This window comes from Ranitomeya variabilis, chromosome 3 (assembly GCF_051348905.1).
Source record: "Ranitomeya variabilis isolate aRanVar5 chromosome 3, aRanVar5.hap1, whole genome shotgun sequence".
Lineage (NCBI taxonomy): Eukaryota > Metazoa > Chordata > Amphibia > Anura > Dendrobatidae > Ranitomeya > Ranitomeya variabilis.
Window position 1 is genome coordinate 496111354 of NC_135234.1, and position 19796 is coordinate 496131149.

The following is a 19796-nucleotide window of genomic DNA, read 5'->3' on the forward strand; positions in this document are numbered from 1 at the left end:
TATGTCCTGGTATTTGGCTTTGATAAAACTTTATTGATATACTAATGTGGAGATTACATTTTGTTTTTGATGCATTTCCGCTGCAGGAACTCACTAAAAATACATGTGCATTTTTTACCGGTGTCGATCAATACACATGCGAGGCCGTGCCCATCAAGTCAGAATGTGGCCAGGAGTATGCATATCGCACACAAGCGGTCACACACCCACCGCTCCCTGTGCCCGCACCAAAGGGTCCTCACAGCGCATAGTGCGCAGTGTAAGGATCTGCAGTCACATAGAGTGATATAGTGTGACTGCAGACTTGTAGTTTAAGATTGGACAACCCTTTTAACTTCCATCTTTAAAATAAAAATGCTACCATTCATTATAATCCTGTTTGAGATCACTGCAGTCTCAGCTCCTAACCAAATCTAAGAAGTGATCTCTGCAAAATGGGAAATGTCAATCTATTGTGCAGAAGGTGTCTAAAATAAACATTTTAAACAATAGTAATGGTATTTTCCAAACATCCCCCATGTACAATAGATAGTTGTTGGTATAACGAACAGCAGAATGTTTGGACTGACAGCTATCTCCCCCAAGTCCCCCATACACAGGAATGCTCAGCCAAGCACTCCTCTGGTAGTGGCTTCAACCTCGGGGAATAAAAGGATCAGTGATCTAAATTCTGATGGGCTGGATCCTTCTGTTCCCTGACATCATCTGTCTGGGGCCAGTAGGGAGGTTCTCATACATGTTACAATGTCGGCCAACTCTGAGGATTTCAGCATGTTCAACCAAGATTAGTCTAGTGTGTATGGGGGCTTAATAATGATTTCCCCAGTGCTTTTGACAATCTAGTTAGCAGAAATGGTTGAAAAATCTGCACTCATCCTCTCTTCTGGTTTGTCAGCTGTATTAGAGAACAGGACAACTGACCCGCAGTTATAAAATTGTCTGAGCAGCTGCAATTCTTTTGCAGCATCACAATGTGGAGTAAAAAACCCCAGAAAATTCATGTTGAAGGCAGCAGAAAGCAGTGCAGCTCGGAGAACACATGCTGTGTCACGCGGTCATAATGCTGGATATAAATGAAAAAAAAAAAAATGAAATATATTGTAACTATGCACTTTACATGTTTATTGTAACAGGAAAAAAGAAATGTTGGATTCCTGATGAAAAGGAAGCCTATCTGGAAGCTGAGATCAAAGAGACGGGTGGAGGAAAAGTGACTGTTGAACTGGCAGATGGAAAGGTGAAATATACCGTATTGTTCTTAGTACATTAAATAGAATGAGACATAGAAATAAATAGACACACTTAAAGGGTTTCACCAGTTTGGTCCTGAAGTGAACGTCTAAAGAGAATCTGTTACAAGGATTTTGCTACACCATCTGAACACATCATAGTGTAGGGGCAGAGACCCTGACTCCAGTGATGTCACTTACTAAGCTGCATGCTCATGTTTTAATGTTGAAATTAACCTACCCTTAAAATTATAGACTGTTCACGTCTTTGTCAGTGGGCAAACTTACAAAATCAGCAAGGGATCAAATACTTATTTCCTTCACTATATGGTCCCCTCATCCCCATCCTGGTATGCATAGCCCCCTCATCCCCATCCTAGTATGCATAGCCCCCTCATCCTTATCCTGGTATGCAGGGCCCCCATCTCCGTTCTAGTATGCATGGCCACATCCTTATTCTGGTATGACTGGCCCTCATCCTCATCCTGTTATGTATGGCCCCCATCAGAAAAACACTAAAAAGAAAAAAAACTTAAACCACTATACTTCATACACTCCAACGCCCCCTCGCAGCATCTTGTTCTGATGCCAACAGCTGCTTTATGCTTGCAAGCAGCCCAATGCAGTGACGTCATGCGCTGCTTACAAGCTGAGGACTGCTGCCAAAATACTTAAGTAGCGGGGACACAAGAAAGCCCGGTAGCTGCAGGAAACCAACTGCTGCGGCTAACAGCGTGTCCGCTATTGAAGAGAAATGAATATTCTCTGTCGTCCACTCCCTGGGGCGTGGAATGCAGAGAATATTCATTTCTCCTAAGCAGTGGGTACAGGAGTTAGCAACAGCCACTGGCTCCTGCCTCCTGTGACCCATTTCTCCGCCACTGCCGCTCCCCCACCACCCCACTACAGCCAGAGCTGTGAGCCAGAATACATCCGTACTATAAGATGCACCCCCATTTTCTTACACATTTTTGGAGGAAAACGGTGCATCTTATAGTCCAAAAATACAGTATATTATAGTTTTCTCCTTGAATTTTTCAGTGAATCAGCCATTACAACAGCATGTGGCAGAGAGCTCCATAATCTCACTGCTCTCACAGTAAAGTCCCTTTAACACCTACTGTGGATGTTCACAGACCAAGAATTTTCTGTGCATACAGTATGAATGTAAAAATACACATACATGGGAAATAGTAGCCCTGGATCAGTTTTGTCATGCATGGCATACATGGCAATAACATTAGAAGCACAGTTCTTTGCATAACTCTATGTGCCAAGCCATTTTCCAGGATCTATGTGCAAATTTGACACAGACATTTTGCTTTGCAAACTTTTAAAAAATATATATTTTATGGGGTAAATCTGAATCCCGGACTGCTTTGGTACCTGCAATGCATTTTTCCATATACGAGTTGTGTCATACAGATATTTTGTCAGTATTTTTGTATGCAAGGAAAGTAAGAAATTCAAGTTACTGGTTTCTCCTTTTTAGTCGGTGATTGTAAAGGAAGGAGATGTTCAGCAGATGAATCCTCCAAAGTTTGACATGATTGAAGACATGGCCATGCTGACACATCTGAATGAAGCCTCAGTGCTATTTAATCTGAAGAAACGCTATGCTAACTGGATGATCTATGTAAGCCCAATCATTGCTATCTACTGTATTGTTGATTAGTCGCATTTCAGGTCCTCAAACATTTTATCTTTTCTGCATTTAAATACAAAACCTTCATTTTAAATTTTACATTTTAGATTGATTTTAACATGTTGAAGCGGTTTTATTACAGGAGGTTCTTTTTTATTTATTTATTTTTTTTACTATGTTAGTTTCTAACTACCTGCCTATTCTACCTTGCACCGGCTCGGTCACTGATGCTCCTGCCAGCATTTTAGCTGCTCCACGTCTACAGGGCTGCTCTGTCAACAGGACATGATTGCAAATAACAGGCTCCCTGCAGTTAGGCAGCGGGGAGCCAGCTGTCAATCAGCAAGATGTCAGCAGTCACACTTTCGACAGAGCACAAGAGAAGTCACTGCTCAGTTGATGTGATGTCAGCTGAAGCCACTGCATCGCCGGCAGGAGTGGTCTGTAGTGATGAGCGAGTATATTCGTTGCTCGGGTTTCCCCAAGCACGCTCAGGTGGTCTCCGAGTATTTGTGGCTGCTTGGAGATTTAGTTTTCCTTGCCGTAGCTGCATGATTTGAGGCTGTTAGACAGCTTGATTACATGTGGGGGTTCCCTAGCAACCAGGTAACCCCCACATGTACTCAGCCTGGCTAGCAGCTGTAAATCATGCAGCTACGTCAACAAAAACTAAATCTCCGAGAAGTCACAAATACTCGGAGAATACCCAAGCGTGCTCGGGGAAACCCGAGTAACGAGTATACTCGCTCATCACTAGTGGTCTGTGACCACTCTGTGCCGGCAGAAATCGGTGCTGGGCACAACTGGCAGGAAGTTAGCAACTACCTGCCTGTAAGTTCTTAGGACCACAATTAAAAAAAATGACCTGGATAACCCTTTTACCTGCTATTATACCATAATTATCACTTATAATATACATATTATTTATTTTATTGTTTCCTTACATCATTATTTTCTTTAAAGCTTTACTTAGGATTGTGTTTATTAAAATATTTTATTCCAATATTTTAATGATAAGTAGATGTAATAATTATCATCATCATTTTTTTTTGTCTAAATTTCAGACCTATTCAGGCCTTTTTTGTGTAACTGTGAATCCATACAAATGGCTTCCCGTCTATAAAACTGAAGTTGTTTCTGCCTATAAGGGCAAGAGACGTTCGGAGGCCCCTCCTCATATCTTTTCCATTGCTGACAATGCTTACCATGACATGTTGCGCAGTAAGTAGCATTTTACCTTTGTACTTAGTAAGTTCTAGTGACCTATATCTTAAACTGGTAAATGTTTGGGGGTCATTGCAAATTTTGTGAGATTTATGGGGAATAATAACAATACATGCAGCGCTATTCTTCCAATCCAATCATCAGCCATCACTAATGTATATGATGCACTCCTTTATAAGTCATTGGGATCCTTCAGGTGCCAATAATATCTGTCATACTATGGATTCAATACTGCCTAAAGGTTACCATTATAAACTACGATGGTGCGTTATTTTGCCTTGCTTTTCTGCACAATAATAGAATCTATTTTTAGTAATCCGTTACTAAAAGCGTAAGGTGAGATCTATAAATGATAATGTCCCTCAGTCATGACATAATTATTCTCCCAACCCACCTATACAATAGAATATTCTCAATTTTAGAATTTCCCGGTATTGGACCACTTTTCAGATAACGATATAGGCAGCTTATTCTCTTGTGAAAAGCCATGCTAAAACATAAATTTGCAACAATGTTGTATCCACATGCTGGGAATAAGTTGATATATAAAACCTATGCAGTAAAAACAAGTCATTAGCACATATTTTATGTAATTATAAGCATCTTTTGTCTCTTAGATCGGGAAAACCAGTCAATGCTGATCACGTAAGTAGGCTGTATATCTAGATTATCTGTCTATCTTTAAAAAAAAACTGGACTTTCCCAGCCAGCACTCCGTACCTCATATGCACTAAGTAGCCACTGTAATATGAGCTCCCTCTGACCCTTCTACTAATGGAGCTTTTTATTTTGTAAAGGGAACCTGTCACCAGTTTTGTGACATAGCAGCTAAAAATATCACCTTATTCAGCGTCTGCTATGCATTCCCTAAATCCTTATATAACCCCCTGAGTCCCCTTGTATACTCCCAAAAAACCTTTTTAATTTCTCCCGTTCTGTTTGGTAATCTTCTCAGTCCGGTCCGATGGGCGTGGTTTCGGGGCTCTACATCACTCCCATCGGCTTCTGCTCACCGTCCTACTTCATGGATGTGTGACATCTCGCGCCTGCTCAGAAATATTGCGCTTCGCACGTGTGCAGTATACTTTGCCCAACTGCGGGCAAAGCCAAAAATCATAAGTGTCATGCGCCGACACATGCACTTCCGTCTCAAGATTACCATACAGAACGGGAGAAATTAAAAAGGTTTTTTGGGAGTATACAAGGGGAGTTAGGGGGTTATATAAGGATTTAGGGAATACATAACAGACGCTGAATAAGGTGATATTTTTAGCTGCTATGTCACAAAACTGGTGCATGGCAATGTGCATTGTTATCCATGTTGGGAGGATGGCAAGCAGAAGCCAGGGGAGGGATGCAGAGGCTCGAAACCTCTGTTGAGGGCAGAGCAAAGTACTGCAGTGCTCAGGCAGTAAGAAAGGTCTGAGAGGCCCGGCCATTCCTTTTGTAGGTAATAAGATGACAGTCATCCCGGTCAGTGGAGAGTCATTTTCGCCCTCTGCCGGTCTGTAGCTTTGTTGTCCCCAATGTCTGCTGCTTGACCTTGTTGTAATGGCTGCCGTCTTAGAAATATTAAGGATGGAGGCAACATGATGCTCACTGTGTCCCTCTGCTAGTAAAGCCAGAATTGAGGCCTTCTTTTCCTCACTCAAGACTTTTCTTTTCAACTCCTGTGGCACGGTTAAAAGTTATTTTTTCATTCCTATTACTTTTGGGATATTACTAGCACTTGTTTTGCCAACCAGCTTGTCCTATTGCAAGAGGATTGTGAACACCACAGCAGTGTTTTTTATACTTTCCCTCCTTAAATAAGATTTGGTTCAGGTGATCACCTAATCAGAAGCACATTAAGTAGAATGAGGTGTACTCTGGTTGGAATTCAACTGACTCTGGAATGGACTGGCTGTCAGACATGTAGAGAAGCTGAATTTTATAAAACTGTGCAGTGGTCTCTTAATTTTTGCCAGAGCTGTATTTGGAGGATTGGTCTTTGATTGGGGTTTGGTACTGTTAACTCCTTGCTGGTGCTGCAGCTATGTCTATCTATCTATCTATCTATCTATCTATCTATCTATCTATCTATCTATCTACCTATCTATCTGCTTATCACCCATCTAACTAATTATTAATAATCTATTGTAGGTATATAACCAAACCATCCCACCATACTTACCACATAATCATAGCACTGTCTTTGCGTTCTCTGCATGTATTTATGGTTTTGTAATTACCACTTTATTCTCACCTGTATTTTAGTGGAGAATCCGGTGCTGGTAAGACTGTCAACACGAAGCGTGTAATTCAGTACTTTGCCACAGTAGCTGCAATTGGTGACGTTTCTGGTAAAAAGAATGTAAGTGTTGGTTTAGCTATTGTTATTTCATGTCTGCTAATCATCAGTTTATAGAATACTGCAAATGGTTGATTTATAATGCAATATTTACCCCTTTACTGTTTTGCCGTTTGGCTGTTGCACTTTGTGGTTATCATTCTTGCATTTAACACATGTTCATGTGAAGCGCCCCCACTGCCGCAGGGCCGAGGGGTACCCGGTACCGGGCCTCTGAGTCTCTGCTTCTGGGGTTGTCACGGCGGCTAGGCCCCGGTCCGTGACCCTGCCGTGGGGCGCACAGTGAATGATAGGTGTGGATGTTGGTGGTGCAGTTGTGGGGGTGCAGGTCGCGGTAAATAACGAGGACACCAGGTTGCAGTCTCTTTACCTCTTTACTGGAGATCTCTGAGTCCTCAGTCCAGAATATGGTTCACCAGGCTGCGCAAGTCGGGCCGGTCAAATGGCACCTACAGAGTTCACTTCACAGGTGGAAATCGGTGCCTTCCTTCTTAGCGCTATGTGTTGTAGTCCTTCCCTGCTATGCTTACGGAAAGTACCCCACAACCGTTGTGTCTGTTTCTCGTGTTCCCTCACAACTCGATTAACTGATCTTCTGCTAATCTTCCGTCCCTTCCTGATGTTACAGTTAGAACGGCACCCGTTTGTCGGGTAGGCCTGGAGTTCTTCCGGGACCCTAGAGATGCCTCTCTCCCGCAATTGCCTCCCAAGACTTCATAGGTGATTTAGGTGAGACAGCCCGCCTGAGACTGACTGTCCTGCGGCTGTTTAGAGTATTGCTTGAAGCTCTCTGATGAAATACTCCCTCGGCGTTCCGGCCACCGGTAATGCGCCTCAGTAGGGTGTTGCTCCGGTCTTACAGCATGACCCCTACTGGTATTCTCCTATTGCTTGATCTCGTTTCTCACTCAGCACAATCTATCTCGCTTCTAGTCCTTTCTTGGGTCCCGCCGCTTCCTGGAGCTGGCGCGGACCCGTTACGTTCTTTTTCAATGCCAAGCCTCTGTCAGGATCCCACCCCTGACGGAGACCCTACTGTCTCTTCCTCCACAACACCCTCTGCCACCAGGTGTTGCTTCGTTCAATCCAGTCAGCTTTCTCTCCTAACTTCCTGCCTGACCCCCAGTTTACCCACTATGGTGGGGAGTGGCCTAATGAATAGAACGCTTAGCTCCCCCCGGAGGCCCAGCTGTGAAATCTATTGGTGTCTGTGATACCTGATCAGATGAACTCCTTCAGTGCCATCGGACGCACCGTAGCTCCCCATAGTGGCGGAGCCACAGTACTGCAACGACCAGGACTCTGGGGCGCTGCACTCCCCCCTGGTTAAACACAGTACTCCGGGACTGGGAAGAAAACAACAATACAAGTTAGCAAAAAGACATACAGTTTCGTTGAGTGTAATAACAATAAGTATACTTGAACAGGCTTCCCTTTATGGGAGGTGAGAACACTTAAACGTTACAAACATGGTTAACATTATAAGTTACAGGTTATAAATAACTCCTGTTACCCAACCGGGTATTCTACTAAGTGCAAAATTGTTGAACAATAATTTAACTTTGCCTTTAAGGACATACACTCTTTATCCACTAAAGACCTTCCTATAATCACATTATAAGGTATTTTAACTTTTACATTCTCCTACTTTGGATCTGCAGGACCGCCTGTCCTATCGGCACCAGACCTACTGCCTCTCCTTTCTATTACAGGACCGCCCCGTTCAGCCAGGGCCTACTGCCTTTTCAACTACTATACACAGTATAGAACATAACATTACTTTCAGTTTTAAGAGCACTGAGCCATCTCTACATGACTCCTATGAGGACTCAGGGTTTACCTTCTATCCTAACTATCTATCAACATTATCAAGCATTTTCTTCTGAACATTAAGCCTTCTCATTATCTTTCTTTCTATCATGCATGCTGGACACCACGTCTATCCCTACGGGTCCACTGCATCCTTCTTCTATCTTTCACCTTTTTCTTCTCAAATAACATCATTAACATTTCTTCACAATTAACCAATTGAACACATATAACTTTTCTCGTACAACATTATCATCACTTTTCTCTTCATCAACGTTATTGCTACTTGTCTTAAGCAATATTACTATCAAAATGCGGCAAATGAACATCCCCTTTAAGAGGGGATCAAGTCTTTCTGAGGTAGCTCGTCTTCTCAGACTACCAGTCCATGCTCAGCAAAGGTTCCAGTGCGGTATCTTCGCAAAGAGTCTTTAAATAAAACCAGTAGGGAGCGCCTTTAATAAGGTGCAAACTATTTACAAAAAGTTCGGATCATGCACTGTTCATGATTTCACAGTTTTAGAAGTAACGTAGAAAAATAGAAATTAACCAAAAACAATAGGGATCCCGGGTCAACAAAGGGATCCCTTTAGGAGTTTACCCGGAGCGGGTTTAGCAGGACAACATGAAAGCAGTAAAACAGTAACTATTTACAAGTAAGAAAGAACAGTAAAATCTTACTGTGGTGGTCTCCGATCTGGCCTCACCAGGCCAACGGATCGCACTGGTGAGCCAGGAAGCGGTTCCGGTCCCAGCAGTGATAAAATCCCTCGCCGGGAGGCCCTTCTCACTGGCAGGTGCACACGTTCCTCCGGGGCACGGCGAGGCCGGGCTTCTCGAGGTTCTGCGGGGCCGGGCTCGGCTGCTTTCCCCACGGGATCATCTTCTTCCGGTGTTCCGGCAGCAGCCTGGAGGGCAATGCATCGCTGCACGCCTCGCGCCATCCAGCCAGCCTCTCCCGTAGCCCTCCTCCATCTGGTGTAAGTCACCGCATCACCTGGCTCCAGGTCGCGGGGAAATCTTCCGCTGCAGGGCTCCACCTCCTCCCGATCCACATGAATTTGTAGCGGCTCCCCGATTTCCTGGATAACCCCGCGCCCATATCGGGGGTTGAAGGAGACCACTACACCCCAGTGGGACATCGGGATCTCCGCAGCTCTGACCAAGTCAATCGATGCTGCAGGCTGGGGCCGGTTCCGCCATGCTGTCATCAGACGCCGCAGATGTTCGGCGTCCGGCAAGATCTTCAGGTCCGGCGTCTGTAGCGTACCTTCAGCCGCGGCCAGGCGGGAAGGAACAGGGGACACTGGGGACAAACGGATCTCCGTGGGCTGGCCTAGCCGAGTAAGCACGCGGGCATCAGCCTCCAGCCGGCGGGCTAGCTGTCGGGCCTCGGCTGCAGCCACACACTCCTCAGACAGCGGCAAAGGGGGTCGGCCCATCGGTGGTTCCGTAAGGGTCAGATCCCGCAGCGTCGGCGCTTCTGGGGCTGTGTCGGGTTGCGCAGCCTCAGGCCGGATCGGGTCAGTCCCACGCGGGGTTCCTGGTGTCGCCATCTTTGCCTTCTCTCCAATGTCCTCTTCCCGCGGTCCATGTCCATGTCCATGGTCTCCACCCTCCAAACAGGATCAGGAGGCGGACCTCGTCCGTTGACGGACACGTCCTCAGGACCAGGAAATGTTTAGACTGGGCGGCCAATGCCCTTCGCGCTCTCTAGCTTGTCTACGCCCATTCCACGCCCCTCTTCTTCTCCTGCGCTCTCCTCAGCGCTGCAATGGCAGCGGATTTTGGCGGCAAGTGGCGCAGCACACAGTCTTTGCAATAAAGTACAGTCCAAGCACAGTACATCACAGTTCCAAGGCACACATGACCTGATTCTTCAGGCTTAAGTAGATCCTGTTCGTGACGCCAAATTGAAGCGCCCCCACTGCCGCAGGGCCGAGGGGTACCCGGTACCGGGCCTCTGAGTCTCTGCTTCTGGGGTTGTCACGGCGGCTAGGCCCCGGTCCGTGACCCTGCCGTGGGGCTCACAGTGAATGATAGATGTGGATGTTGGTGGTGCAGTTGTGGGGGTGCAGGTCGCGGTAAATAACGAGGACACCAGGTTGCAGTCTCTTTACCTCTTTACTGGAGATCTCTGAGTCCTCAGTCCAGAATATGGTTCACCAGGCTGCGCAAGTCCGGCCGGTCCAATGGCACCTACAGAGTTCACTTCACAGGTGGAAATCGGTGCCTTCCTTCTTAGCGCTATGTGTTGTAGTCCTTCCCTGCTATGCTTACGGAAAGTACCCCACAACCGTTGTGTCTGTTTCTCGTGTTCCCTCACAACTCGATTAACTGATCTTCTGCTAATCTTCCGTCCCTTCCTGATGTTACAGTTAGAACGGCACCCGTTTGTCGGGTAGGCCTGGAGTTCTTCCGGGACCCTAGAGACGCCTCTCTCCCGCAATTGCCTCCCAAGACTTCATAGGTGATTTAGGTGAGACAGCCCGCCTGAGACTGACTGTCCTGCCGCTGTTTAGAGTATTGCTTGAAGCTCTCTGATGAAATACTCCCTCGGCGTTCCGGCCACCGGTAATGCGCCTCAGTAGGGTGTTGCTCCGGTCTTACAGCATGACCCCTACTGGTATTCTCCTATTGCTTGATCTCGTTTCTCACTCAGCACAATCTATCTCGCTTCTAGTCCTTTCTTGGGTCCCGCCGCTTCCCGGAGCTGGCGCGGACCCGTTACGTTCTTTTTCAATGCCAAGCCTCTGTCAGGATCCCACCCCTGACGGAGACCCTACTGTCTCTTCCTCCACAACACCCTCTGCCACCAGGTGTTGCTTCGTTCAATCCAGTCAGCTTTCTCTCCTAACTTCCTGCCTGACCCCCAGTTTACCCACTATGGTGGGGAGTGGCCTAATGAATAGAACCCTTAGCTCCCCCCGGAGGCCCAGCTGTGAAATCTATTGGTGTCTGTGATACCTGATCAGAGGAACTCCTTCAGTGCCATCGGACGCACCTTAGCTCCCCATAGTGGCGGAGCCACAGTACTGCAACGACCAGGACTCTGGGGCGCTGCACATGTATCAAGTAAAGCTGATATATTAGTAAAAAAAAAATCAAAGGACATTTTCTATGGGGTTAATGATTTTATCAGTTTTGATTAGAAAGCAATACAATTGTACACAGTGAAACCAGTAAAACTATGTGCAGGGACCCTGTGAGATGGTACTACTTAGTCCTTACAGATTTGTTCTACTCTATGTGCCATTGTATAGTGATTTCTTGAAGTACCATTTCCTTTTCTTAGATGCATTGCTTCCAGAATCTCACATGAGCTAGAATGTGGCACCAATGTTTTTGTCACAGATTCTTACAGGGGACAAACCTTTGTATATCCATATCAGAGGGAAATGGGAGTGTAGGATAGGTCCAGACCAGGATAAGGGTGCTGTATGATGGATTTCTATAACTTCACTCTGTGGTATGGTCATGTGTATAAACCCTAGGATGTTTCAAGGTCAGAATGTAAAATAATAATTATATGTATTTGGCACAAAACTTGACTTTTATTTTGGTTAGTCTATTTGCAGTAATGAGCATGATACAAATGCTATGTCCGCTATAGGCCTGCCAATATCTATTTGAAGCTTAAATGGGTTGTCTGGGCACCTAGTATTGATGACGTTTCCCCAGAAATACAGTCATGGCCGAAAGTGTTGGCACCCTTGAAATTGTTCCAGAAACTGAAGTATTTCTCCTAGAAAATGATTGCAATGACACATGTTTTGTTATACACATGTTTATTTATTTTTTGTGTATTGGAACATACGGTAATTTCTCACAAAATCCCAAAAATGGTCTGGACAAAATTGTTGGTACCCTCAGCTTAATATTTGGTTGCACATCCTTTGAAATAAATACAATCAATCGCTTCCTATAACCATCAACAAGTTTCTTACACCTCTCAACTGAAATTTTGGACCACTAATTTTTTTAAAACAGCTTCAGGTTTCTCATATTTCTCTTCTCTCAACAACAGAGTCAACTTCTACCCTTTTTTATCTGGTTTCTGTTGTGATTGTTTACCATCAAATTTTGAAAAGTTGCTAACAATTGTGTCCGGCTCATTTTGGGGTTTTTGTATGACATGATGTCCAGTTTGCCTTTTTTTTTCTCTCTCTCTTTTTTTTATTGTTCCTGTACACACAAAGGAAATAAACATGTGTATAACAAAACATGTAATTGCAATAATTTTCTGGAAGAAATACTTCTTTTTTGGAACAATTTCAAGGGTGCCAACACTTTTGGCCATGACTGTAGGTCATCAATATTAGACATTCAGCACCCCCATCAATTAGTTGTCATTAGGTATAGCAATTGTCGGATGTAAACATTGAAAGGAGCTGAATAGTGCAACTCTGCTCAATATGTGCCGGCAGCTGCCGAGAGCTGCACATCAGCTCATATTCTCTTGAAACTGCTGGACTAGATGCTGATCTGCAGTTTGCTACTTGGAGCTGTGTGATTGGAGCTGTGCTGTTCAGCTTCGGTTACAGTTAATATCAAACATCCTACCGCTGCCAAAGCTAATAACTGCAGATCAGTGCCAGACCACCACCAATCTGATATTGATAACCTATCCTATAGAAAGGCCATCAATATTAGATGCCCGTACAACCACTCTAACTTGATATAATTCAGTATTCAAGTGTGCATGTGTTACAGACATATGATCAGGCACATTATGTGAAGTATTGATTTGATTTGAACTAAACAAAATATTTGACTTTTTGATTACAGCAACCAGCAACAAAGACCGGGGTAAGTAGAAAAACTTGACTTCAAAAATTAACAGATTTGAGTTTTGAAAACTACAAGCTTTACATATACATACACACAAAAACTAACTGATACTGATAGATTTAGATTTATGAAAATGACAGACTTTACATATACAACCACGTACTTTAGAGCTACTTTTTAACCAGTTAATGAAATCTGGCATTGATTGAATAATATGTGTTTTGTAGAAAATTTCACAACCCCTTTTGAAAAGTACATAGTGGTGCACACACAACTGCAAGGTGCAATTTCCAAACTTGACCAGTGTCTCTCTATAAGGCATACTTTACAACTATAGATACTGGCAAGTTGGCATTGACAAAAAAATGACATTTCTATCATTCGCATATTCAAGACAAATATATAGAAAAAAAATATCTGCTCATATAATCAACACAACGAATATGTATAGTAATTCTATGGGGGTTGTTGTATAATAGGGAACACTGGAAGATCAAATCATCCAGGCAAATCCTGCCCTAGAAGCCTTTGGGAATGCCAAGACTCTGAGAAATGACAACTCTTCTCGTTTTGTAAGTTTCTCTTTGTTTTTTGTTAAAACCTTCCTAGAAAATTCTATAGATATACTGTAAACTTGTTTTCTATTATAATTGTTATATCTAAGAACTGTCTGGTCAGAAATATTACCTTATATCTGGCAGTATGTATTGCAAGCAGTGTCATTTAATTGAATTAATCCTTATGCATGCAACCCTGGGCCGTCTCATTCCAGTTTCCCCGACCTACAACTGAGATTGACAGTTGAACTGCATTTTGGAACACCCTAGATATAAAAAGGGGGTAGTTTCAAATGACATGTTTCTGAGATATTATAAAATTGGCAACAGTTAAAACCAAAGGACAGATTCCCACCTTATTGTTATGTAAAACAGCCACAACTCTCTGGATGCGTAGAGCCTAGGTGATCAGATTGGCTACATTAGAGCACCACTCCGAGTCCAAAGTTTTTTTTATTGCAGAGTTGGAGTGGTGCCACTAATCTAAGTTCCCTGACCCTAGTCTCATACTCAACAGCCACCGTCTTGCTCTGTTATCAGTGCCGTTCCAGTCAGTCTCCATCAGTCTGTGACCTGCCGGATCGCTCCAGTGTTTGCTGGGCAATCAGAAGTCACAGCTCAATGTAAGTTTATGTGAACCAGAATGAGGCCTTCAGACTTGCATTGAGAGCTTGTGACGGTTACCGCTGACTTTCTTTTAGTCAGAAATAGCGGTCACAAGCTGGCGGCGCGGTACCAGAGCAGTGCTGGGAAAAGTTGAAGACAGCGGCTGGTAAGCATAATACTAGGGTCAAGAAATGAAAATGAGTAGTACTCAAGTGGTGCTCTAATTCAACTGAAACCTCTTCCCACTGTCACTCCATCAGTCGATAAATAAGACAGTATACATTTTCTATATGTCCGCAACAATACAGAAGAGCCACTCCTATTGTTTTATGACTTTTTTTTCTATGGGGTTTGGAATTTTTTGGACCCATATTGCCAGAGTCTAACAACCAGAGTGCAGTATGTCGCAGCAAGCAAAGTATATTTCCCTAATCTGCTTGCATTGACAGACAGTAACTCTTTCCCCCAAGGTAACTGTGAAGGAAGAACTGTTCAGGTCATAAATGTATTTGTTTGTTTTTTCCAAGTATAAGACATCACAAATGCAATACATCAGATAAATGTGCTCCTCTTCCCACAGTTGCCTAATTGCCATATTTTTCCAATCTAATAGCAATGCTTGGTCGAGGCAATTTTAAAACATGGGAAATTTCAAGATATGGTGATTACATGGTCAAATCCAATTCGATTACTGGGAATGATGAGAAAAAGATTAGAACAGTCAACCAAACAGGAGATACACTTTTAGTAAATTACCATTCTATTGCTTATTAATAATAAAAAAAAAAGCGCAAACATTTAATTAAACTCTTTTTCAGGGTAAATTCATCCGAATCCATTTTGGTACAACTGGCAAGTTGTCTTCTGCTGATATTGAAATTTGTAAGTTTACAATGCCTTCAGGGTCAGTCTGTACACTATTGTACCCTTATATCACATGCTACTTATTTTTATACTAGAACCCTAAAAACCTGAATTCTCCCTCCCCCATTAAAAACGCACTTTTCCTAAATTCTAGAAAAAAGCATCATGCCAAAATAAACGCATTGCCTGGAGACATTCCACGTCTTCTCCCGGATCCTCCCCAACTTCGGCCATTTTGGCAAAACTGCAATAACTTAAGTGAAAACGCAAAAGATCAGAACATTTTTGCAACTTTTCAAATTCTTTTACTCCAGTTTTCTGGTACAAATACCATGAAGAATTGGTGTCATGACATTTATCTTAATGACTGGAAAACGGAATATTAAAAAAAGCGTATAGGATTTAACTGTTCTTCAAGATAATGTTGCCATAATACATGTAATTCTTCTAAACCATTTAAAGAGAACTTGTTTGTGCTTTTATTTTCCCTACCCTTCTTCCAAGATTCATAACTTTTTTATTTCTTTTATTTACTTATTTATTTATTTTTGGCTGACAAATCCATGTGAGGGCTTTTTTGTGGGACTAGTTGTACTTTTGTATGACACCATCCATTTGATCATACGGTTTACTGGAAAATGTGAAAAAAAAATCCAAGTGAAGTGAAATTGCAAAAAATGCAATTCCACAATTGTTTTTGGGTTTTGCTTTGTCAGTGTTCATTCTACAGTCGCAATGACCTGTAGATATGATTTTCCATTTTAGTACGATTACGACAATACCAAACTTGCATATTTTTTATTTAAGTGGAGAATAAAAATTCTGAAATTCATAAAACAAACAAAAATTAGCTTGAGTCGTCATTTTTCCAAACATTTTTATTGTTCGGTTGATGGAGCTGTGTTAGAGCTCATTTTTTGCGCAGTGAGCTGTTGTTTTTATTGAGACTATGTTTTTGTGGATACAATGCTTTGTACATCTTTATGCATTTTGTTTGTGGAGTTGCGACAACCAAAAACCCACAATTCTAGCATTTTGATATTTTTTCTCATTAGTTTTTACAGATCTAGTTAAATAGTTTTATATTTTCATAGATCAGACTTTTCTGAACAAATATGTGTATTTTTGATGTTTTACCTCTCTTTATTGTTAACCGGGGTAAAACGGGGTGATGCAAATTTTTATGTGTTTTTTTTAGTTATTTTAAAACTATTTCCTTCCATGGGTCCCTGCCATCGTGTCACAGGGAAGCCTATGGCCGCCTGAGCCGACGCCTAGGCCGGATGGCAGCGCTTAAATTAAGAGGATAACAGATCGGCGGGCATGCTGATCACCACTGTTAGCGGCAGATGTCTCCCTCTGCTTCTCATTTAGCTCAAAAGTCCCTGACATGCTCCAAGACGGATATATCCATCATGTGGCATTAAAGGGTTAATTAAGTTAGTATTATTCATCAAAATTGCTGCAAAAATGTTAGTTGTGGTTTTTGTAACGTTTTTCACTTACGGTACTCATTACTTTCTATGGGTGAAAAAACTGCAAAAAAAATGCTGAAAAAATTGACATGGTACAGAATAACAAAACTCTGCAGTTCTCAAATTCAGGAAGGAGAAAAAACAAGCGTGTGTTTGAGATTTCTGAAATCTCATAAGTGTTGCTGGTTTTGTAAAATTCAGCTTTTAATTTGCATTAAAAAAGGTCTGCAAAAACGTTGCATGTGAACATGGCCCAAATATGAAACCATAAATAATAAACAGCTTAGCAGCATCTGATATCATTTCTGCATTTTATACATATACTTATGGCAAGATAAATTGTTACAATTTAACAAAATATATTTTCAGATCTACTGGAAAAATCCAGAGTCATTTTTCAACAGCCAGGAGAACGAAGCTATCACATCTTTTATCAGATAACCAGTGGGAAAATGAGTGAGCTACTAGGTGAGATACGATTTCTAAAACAGCACAACAGACCACCACAGCTAAATCATAACATATGACTACAGCGAGATTGTTTATTGGAAGTGTAAAGAATTAGCAAATAATACAAGTGCACACATAGATTTTACTAGCTTTAAATTCACAGCAGAATAATACATGTTTTTGCATTGAGACTGATCTGATCTCATGGGAATAATTTGTCCCCTGCACACCTGGCAGATTTGCTAAATTTTTGCAAAATCAATGCAAATTGTTACTTGTAAGTTGTTCACCAGATTTGATTTGATGTGGAATTGCCACAGACTTCATCCTATGGTGAGAATTGATGAACGGATGGTTTGGGGTTTGAATTAATTGAAAATTGAATGTTCCTTATTATGTTCTGGGGTCTGTCCAGCCAGAGTGTACAAAATGCTGCCCCTGCTGCTCGCTTCATTCTGCCTTTTGTAAGGTTGCAGCACACATCGTGACATCACAAAGTCACAAACTTATGACACACAGTGACCCCCAAAGCCTGATCACAGCTGTAAGTCCTGATCTATAGTGAAAAGCTTGGAAATGCGGCTTGTAACGGTAGAAAGAACATACAGTTGGCCGCAAGCAGCAGGGCTGCCGTAGTGGTGAGCTGTGAGGGTTTTTTCCAGACCTTAAATGGTCCACTAAAATGGCGGCCAGAGATTTCTTTTTTTGTCAAATCAAATTGCAAAGTATTCAACTTTGTGTACAACTGCGAATTTCAGGGAATTTGACTCAATCTCAATCCTCTCGGGGTCGATCCATTCATATCTAATGGCTCTATTCACTTGTATTCACTATTCACTCATATCTTTTTTTGTATTTTAATGCTAGAGCTTTCTATTGTTTATGTGTTGTAGATATGCTGTTAGTGACCACAAACCCTTACGATTTCCACTTTAGCTCACAAGGGGTTGTTACAGTGGACAACTTAGATGATTGTGAGGAATTAGTTGCAACTGATGTAAGTATTCACTATCCAAATTCTAGAAGTTTACAAAAGTTGAGTTCGAAACTATCGCTTTGTGATCTGAAATGAGTCTTGAAATACGGCCTTATCTTTGTGTATATATTTCCATAGCAAGCGTTTGATATATTGGGATTTATTCCGGAAGAGAAGTATGGAGCCTACAAACTGACAGGAGCCATAATGCATTTTGGAAATATGAAATTTAAACAGAAACAAAGGGAAGAACAAGCAGAGGCTGATGGCACTGAAAGTAAGATCAAAGGGGAACATCAATGTATTTATAGGATTTGCATGCTGATCACTGGAGGTCCAACAAGCTGTGACCCCAGTGATCCACAGAACTGTCTTAAGTGGACCTGAGGTGCACATACTCAACATCCGTTCCAAACATTGTTATTAGGACTGCTGAAAACAGAGTGATGTACTTGGCTTTCTCTAGTAGTCCAATAGACAATGAATGATACAGAAGCACTGCTCCATTCATGACAAAGCTCTGAAGACCGCCTAAACAACTATTTTTTCTGCAATTTTGGCTAATGATTTAAGTGTATACACCACAAGTACGGTTAACGTGTTATTCCCAAAAGAGCGAGTTAATCCTTATGCGAATTGCTGATCGCTGGCGGACAGTTTAACTATTCATATTTACTCACTGAAATGAATAGCCAAAATAGCAGCAAATAAAATAGTTTTTTTTAAGGGTGGTCTCTAAAATCTGATTTCCAGTATACTGTATATAGGGTATAAATGAATTGAGAACATGCAAAAGAAAAATCTATTCTGGCCTATAGAAATGTCATGCCACATTGCTTGGTTAAAATGGTAGGCTAAGAGTGGAGAAAGTGACAACTTGCTGTAGGAAATGTTATAAAATAAAGAACACTAATATCACTTAGTTGTTGCAGAAATGGTTTTCCAAGTCACAGGATATATCCAAAAGAAAATTCCTTAAAAACAACTTCATTATTAAATTAAAAACATGACAACATTTTGGCCATAAATGGCCTATTTCAAGACAAACACTAAAAAACAGAACCAACTGTAGGAAAATATTATAAAATAAAAAATAAAACCTTTGCTCAACTGTGAAAGTCCCTGTGACTGCAGGGCCGAAACTGCATCGTTCTCCATCAGTCTTTATTTTCCTAGAGTGATGATATCACATACACAAATCTCCAATAAGATTTCTGCAACAAACCACTAACTTCAGCAGCGGTAACAACATGATGGCAAGTGACTGCTAAGAGACAGTTCACACACATACAATGCTCTCCGCTGAGTTCTGTAATCCCCAGAAAGCAGGAGTCCAATGAAAATCCCACTGCAGAGCTCAGTACAGAGCACTGTATTATGTGCGAACCTAGCCTTAGGACTTGTGCAGATGACCGTAGTTTTGTTCCGAGTGCGATCTGTCAAAACATTGAATGGAACCAATGTTATTCAATGAGCGGTGCATGAGTACAATGTTTTCTTCGGATTCAGTGGTCTGAGGAAAAAATTTGCCTCAAAACATCGGTTGGCACTCACCAATTCATGTCTTTGGGTCCGTGAAAAACATTGGACAACACTCGGATGACACGGACTGACTGAATGGAGAAGATGGAGAAAATTATTTTTTTTAATACTCCACGTCCAAGAAAAACGGGTCCCACTCTGATCAGAGTCTAATCAGAGTGCGATTAGCATAATCAGACCATTTTTCTCAGATGTCCATAGGCTGGTGATTTGCTGAAGCAGTCACATGCTAGTATGGCACATCATCGCAGCTGGAAAAAAAAGACCAGAGGGCACAA

The 19796-nt window shown here is 42.2% G+C and overlaps 1 protein-coding gene and 1 long non-coding RNA gene across 2 annotated transcripts in view; one reads left to right on the forward strand and one right to left on the reverse strand.

Moving 5' to 3' along the window:
- MYH15 (myosin heavy chain 15) overlaps positions 1-19796 on the forward strand; it is a 68659-nt gene that overhangs the window by 2124 nt on the left and 46739 nt on the right. The window contains exons 2-12 of the mRNA XM_077296809.1: positions 1134-1237; positions 2722-2865; positions 3939-4095; positions 4716-4743; positions 6355-6451; positions 13046-13066; positions 13528-13620; positions 15030-15093; positions 16920-17018; positions 17894-17997; positions 18115-18253. Of these exons, the coding sequence (XP_077152924.1) occupies positions 1134-1237; positions 2722-2865; positions 3939-4095; positions 4716-4743; positions 6355-6451; positions 13046-13066; positions 13528-13620; positions 15030-15093; positions 16920-17018; positions 17894-17997; positions 18115-18253 (1050 nt within the window). The remainder of the gene's footprint in view (positions 1-1133; positions 1238-2721; positions 2866-3938; positions 4096-4715; positions 4744-6354; positions 6452-13045; positions 13067-13527; positions 13621-15029; positions 15094-16919; positions 17019-17893; positions 17998-18114; positions 18254-19796) is intronic.
- The window catches only part of LOC143816443 (uncharacterized), a 36481-nt gene that overhangs the window by 1107 nt on the left and 15578 nt on the right, over positions 1-19796 (reverse strand). Inside the window, exons 3-4 of the long non-coding RNA XR_013223944.1 lie at positions 13736-13836; positions 6344-6437 (exon numbers count right to left, since the gene is read on the reverse strand). This is a non-coding gene — a long non-coding RNA (uncharacterized LOC143816443). The remainder of the gene's footprint in view (positions 1-6343; positions 6438-13735; positions 13837-19796) is intronic.